The sequence below is a fragment of the Heloderma suspectum genome, chromosome 4 (genome assembly GCF_057233095.1).
Source record: "Heloderma suspectum isolate Gila_16-S chromosome 4, 16-S_ref, whole genome shotgun sequence".
In the NCBI taxonomy this organism is placed as follows: domain Eukaryota; kingdom Metazoa; phylum Chordata; class Lepidosauria; order Squamata; family Helodermatidae; genus Heloderma; species Heloderma suspectum.
Window position 1 is genome coordinate 181,221,032 of NC_139461.1, and position 6,000 is coordinate 181,227,031.

Consider the following 6,000-nt stretch of genomic DNA (forward strand, 5'->3'; position numbering starts at 1 on the left):
TTTGACTTATTATGGAAAGAGCTCCCTAAACATGAAGAATCTATTTAAATTATGAATGGGTAACAATCCTATGTACACATCAATCCATGTGTGCATAGAAGTAGATACATTCACCCATGTTTCCAATAAAACAGGATGTTACCTACAAATAGGCCTTTAAGGTGCTGCAACACTTACAGAGCATCCCTCTTCACATCCTTTTTGTTTCTGTGTTCCTCCCTTAAGCAACTTATCCTGTCCTAGCTCTTGACTGATCACTATCTTTTTTTGAAATAAGAAGCAAACATAAATATTAATTTTGTCCGAACCTTTTTCTTTTTCAGATTAACATTGACAGTCCAGCAAGAGAAGGTATCATCACAAGCATTTAAGAACCAACACAAACCTGTTTCGATGAAGTCCAGAAAATTGTTTACATACATATGGAAAGGGATTCATACCCCCGGTTTCTTGGATCAGAAATCTATCAAAGCCTTATCCTAAGACTTTCAGCTGAAAGGGAACCAATGGTATCTATCAAGGAGGGAGAATAAGAACTTGGAAGAAGCCATTGCCGCCACCTATTCTGAGCCTTTTAAAAGAACTGAGAAAATTGACACTAGAGCAGCCTTCCCCAAACTGGTGCCCTCCAGATGTGTCAACCTGCAACTCACATAATCCCCAGTCAGCATGAATTGCAATCTGACACATCAGGAAGGCACCAGCTTCGGGAAGGCTACACTAGAGGAACTCACTTACAATTCAGATTATTTTATATTAATATGTCAATTCTTTTCATGCTTGAACTTAACATGGAAATGATGATACTGAAGCAACAAACATCAAATTCAAGGAGAAATGTCAAGAGAAACTTTGATACTGGAATCACCACAGATCTAGTGGCTGATCCAGACATTCCTCAGACCTTCTTAGATCTGATCCTGGGTCTAGCACTTTATGGAATGAGTTGACCAAGTTTCACGTTGCCACCTGAATACTCAAATTATAGCGGAGGGCAGATGGGGCCACCTTTTGTGATGGCCTCTCACGTAGCTACAGTTTTAGAGGAGTACAGCAGGGGCATGATTTGGCTTAAATGTTGAGATGGTGCCTATGGATTTCATTCAGGACCCTTCACTTCTTCCCCCATAAATCCAGAACTCTGCCACCTTCTGCCATATATTCATATCCAGGCAAGCAGAGTTGCGTGACTAATAGCAAAAGAGTACCACAAAGTCTCGGTGCACCTCTTCCTTATTTAACCCAGGAGAACTTTCCAGTCTTGCCATTCACTTCTCAGGAATCTTTTACCCACTTGCATTGGCTGCCTGTACATTTCTGAGCCTAATTTAAGGTGCTGGTTTTAACCTATAAAGCCTTACACAGCTCAGGACCACAATACCTGACAGAGTGCCTCTCCCAACACAAACCTACCCGTACCCTATGTTCAGCATCTAAGGTCCTCCTCCAGGTGCCTACTCTGAGAGAGGCTCAGAAAACAGCAACTAGGGAGAGGGCCTTCTCAGTGGTGCCTCCCCCAATTACGGAACCATCTCCCTGACAAGGCCCACCTGGTGCCCATACTGCTATCTTTTCAGTGCCAGGTTAAGACTTTTCTCTTTCCCCAGGCATTTGGCAGCATGTGATGAGTTTTAATTGGCCCTGGATTCGTTTTATGGTTTGGCTGATTGTTCAAAGTTGTTTTTAGATATATGCTGTCTCTGTGTATACTCCCTGTTGTACGTTTTTATGTTTTAAAATTTTGCATATTGTATTTTTAATGTTTTTAATCTTTGTAAACCACCCAGAGAGTTTCACCTAATGTAAACAACAACAACACACAAAAGGCATCATATCAAGCAGACAAAGCAAATGGTCCTAAAAAGAGCTTTTGAATATGAACAGTCTTGAAACAACAGGCTGGGGAAAAATGCTTCCCCAAAAAGAACAGAACAACAACAAAAATACCCAGGCATATAAGAAAGTTTTTTTAAAAAACACATGCTAATAGAGCTAAAACTCTCACTTGGGGCTTCTCCCCACGGGACTTATATCATGCGATCAGGACTGATTACTCATGGAGGTTTGTGAGTCCTTTACACGTCATCGACATCCTCCAAGGCCCCTCCTGTGGTTTATTACCTTTATCCTGCCTTTGTAAAATGCGGGGAAAGTCAAATTTTTCTCTAGGAAATGCGATGAAGTGCTTTACCTGCTGTGTACTTCCGTAATAGCGCTATAACAGCAGCGCCATCTAGTGGCTGTAAAATGAAACATATAAAACTTGCCAAGAAATAAAAACAGCATATGTCAGCCTGTGTAAAGGAGCCAATCTTAATCCTGCAAAGAATTCAGAAGCAGAAGCCCAGGTAAGGATGCAGGATTTTAGCCTTGTGTGGTGAAGCCCTAAGCCACAGATAGGTAATCGTACAAGACAGCAAGATTCTTAGTGCAATCTCAAGTTCCACTGAGTTCAATGGGGTTTCAAGAAGCCTTAAGCAAACTACCACTTCATAAAGTTAAATGGCAAACTAGACTGCTCTTACAGCACAGTATCAGCAGGTATCACCACAAATGCTGCCAGAAGCATGAAAAAAATGTACCCCACTTCCCTTGGTGGGGGGCCTCTTAGCTTAAAACAACACAATAGTAAGTGAATGAAAAGTCTCCAACTGGGAAACACTATCAAAGTAATAGTTGTACACATGAATAATGAAAATAGCCAGATTTTCCCAGTTCAAACTGAATCATGCCACAAATGTGCAGAACCAGTTTTTCAGAGCTCATCCTAAAGAGAGGAAAGGGGGCAGTTTTGAACTAACACCTAGTTCAAAAGACCAGGCCAGCCTTAGTGCTCTAAATATGTTGCATGACTGTCTTCACCCCAAGACTAACCATCAGTTACAGAATCTGTTCATTGTCATCGGCTAACAAAGCAACACAAAACGGAAAGAAGGAGAAGTCCATGTGGTCATCCACAACTTTTAATTCAAGGGAGAGTTGTGGCTTTATATATGAATGATAATAAACTATAACCTTTGTATCCAATTTTACTTTGGAGTTAATAAGGCAGGATAAAGGCAGTTTATTAAACGTTATCCAGAGGAGTAAAGCAGGTTTGTATAATGAGTCATAACAGCAGTCGCTTCACACATCTGATTAGCCAGGCATAGCAAAGAAGAACGTGTGTCTAAATTAATGCTGTGAGCCGTCTGTTTGCACTCTGCCTGATACTGATTAGTACTGTGGAAATCCTGGCATTTCCCCCCCACTCTGGGCTACCTGCCTGCATCGCTAATTACTGTGCAATGGAAAAGACTTTTCTTTTTCCAATTAAATCTCCTTTTGTTGGATTCACCTCCTGTCTATGAAAGACATGTTTTATGGTTATGAAATTGTGGGGTGGGAGGGGGGCTGCTATATATTTGTGGAATGAGAAGGAAGAAATAAAATAAAAATCATCAATGTCAGGATTGGAACACTTTGCTAGTCTGGCTAAACAACATCGAACATCTTGGCTACATATTGGACATATGGAAACTTGAACAGAGGGGGGACTCCTAAGTCTCAAAAAGGCTAGCAATCCCAACCCTATTTTAATTTTTTAACACATCCCCTATTTGAAGGGCTGTACCAAACCAAACCTCCACCGAAGAAAACTCAGAGTCATCCTGGAGAGTGATTTCCAGTCAACAGAGGCAGTAGAGCTGAACCCATGTGTGTGTGTGTGTGAGACATTTTCCCTCTCAAAATCAAAATTGTCTCAACTGTTGCAGTTTTGGCTAGTGTCAGGTATGAAATACTAAGAGCTGTCAGCTTGAGAAACAGCAGATGTCATGGCAGGACTTCTTTCAAATATTAAATAACACTGGGACCTGTGGCACCTTAAAAACCAACACATGTATTTTGGCATACACTTTCATGGACACTGTCCATTTCATCAGATGCATGAAATGTTAACCTCAAATTGCCAGAGCTATATCCACATGCTGGGGGTCGGGGAGTGGGGGGGGGGAATGTAAGTGGCATTGTCATGTTGTTGTTGTTGTTGTTGTTGTTCAGTCGTTCATAGGGAACTGAAATTCCAAAAAGCACAGACAGTGATTATTACCTTAACCGTTGCCATTCACAAAACGTTGTTGGGTGACTACACAGACATCATTGCAGTGGTGAAATAATTGCTGGCAAATGATGGCAAATTAGTGCAGTGCCAAAAATTTCTCCAACTTTTTTTTCAACCATTCTCATTCAATTTGACTGAGAATAAATTGCTTTTGAAAATAAAATAAATTTTAAAAAAAAATTAGAGAAATTTTCATGGATTGGGTTCAGATTTCTTGTGCTTACTTTACTTATGAGGCAGCTGAGAAGTGTGTGTGAGTGTCCTGTCTTTCATTGTGGAATCATCTCTCTGGGAGCCTGTAGCCTCCTCAGCTTCCCACATTTCAATTAAAACCAAGGGGAAGAATCATGGGGTAATTCCATCCATAGGGCTTTTTCATGTCAGGAAGCGCAGGCAGCCTGGGAGGCTGCAGAGCAATGAAGAGATATGTGATAGAAAGAAAATGCACGCACACATTAACTCACAGTGATTAGGTATGCTCAAAAACACCACAAAAATAAATTATAAAACACCCTGAAAATGAGCCAGAACGATGGAAATCTCTTTCATGGGACAAAAAAAAAAAAAAACCTTCAGGGAATTGGAAGACAGATTTTGGTACAGCACTAGCTCCACCTCTTCCTTGGAGCTAGACATAACACTGGCCCTGTCACACCTGGGTGCAAAATGGGAACCAGCCTGCCAAAAAGTTAACGCTGTTGCCACTTGCAGAGGCAGCACGAAAAATACCTCAAAACCCCTTAGGAAGGAAAAGAAGAAGTGCAACCCCTGCCAGTGGTGAGCCCTACCTGTGAAAAAATGTTTGAGAATTTCTCCTGCCCCTGGAGAAATTCAGTGAAATTGTCCCCTCAGTTTTGCTGCCCACAAGTAGGGTGGACATTTCAAGTCACAATCTGTGCACTGCTCTACGGCATATATCACATTGGAAGATGAGCAGAAGTATAAACTAGGGCTGTGCAGTGGCCCCCCAATCCAACTTGGAAGTCACTTCGCGGCTTCCGAGGCAGGCCCGATCTGGCTCAGGCAGATTCGGGGGGGGGGCCTGACCCACCTCGGCCTCAAACCCAAAGCAGGGTTCACATGGCGAACCCTGCTTCAGGGGGCCCTTGACACCCGCACGTAACCCCCCAGCTCCTTACCTCCTCTGCTGCCACCTCCATCACTGTGCCACTGCCTTCTCCATTGCGCCGCCGCCACCTTCGTCTTCTTCGCCACTGCCGCCCGCTGCTGCTGTCGTCATCGTCATCTTCGCTGCTGCCACCATAGTTTCCTGAGCCCTGAACATGGAGCGACTGGTCTTCTTCCAGGGAGTCGCCATTTTTAAAATGGCAACCTCCTGAAAGTTCCAGGAAGTTGCCATTTTTAAAATGGTGACTCCCTGGAAGACCAGTCGCCACGCATCCAGGCTTCAGGAGACAGTGGCAGCATGGCGGCAGTGGCAGCAAAGAAGATGATGACAGCAGCAGCAGCGGAGCAACGGAGAAGGTGGCAGCACGGCGATGGAGGCAGCAGCAGAGGGAGAGGCGGCCAAAGTAAGGAGCTGGGGGGTTGTTTGGGGGCGTTGGGCAGGGGGGCTGGGCCAGGGGCCGAAGGTCTGAAGCGCACCAAGAGCTTCGGTGAGCCCCCGACCTGCTCTGGGCCGCTTCGTGCCCCCTCTGCTTTGCCTCGGAAGGGGCACAAAGTGGCCCGAAGCGGCCTGCTTAGACTCGGGGTTCGGGCCTCGGGCCGAAGCAGTGCACAGCCTTAGTATGAACCCCTGATATTATGGATGGCATTATTAGGTCCTGAAATAGTTTTGCCAGAGTAGATATGTGGACAGAGTTAGCATCTGGACCTTCTACAGGGTCTGTGGATTCGCCTACCCACACAGGATTGCACCCTAAGGGCTCCAGTGAGCT

General features: G+C 44.2%; 1 protein-coding gene across 1 annotated transcript in view; it reads left to right on the forward strand.

The window, feature by feature from the left end:
* RGS13 (regulator of G protein signaling 13) overlaps window positions 1-657 on the forward strand; it is a 29,719-nt gene extending 29,062 nt beyond the window's left edge. Inside the window, 2 exon segments of the mRNA XM_084851622.1 lie at window positions 324-521; window positions 523-657. Of these exon segments, the coding sequence (XP_084707748.1) occupies window positions 324-521; window positions 523-657 (333 nt within the window).
* Window positions 658-6,000: the final 5,343 nt, after the last annotated feature.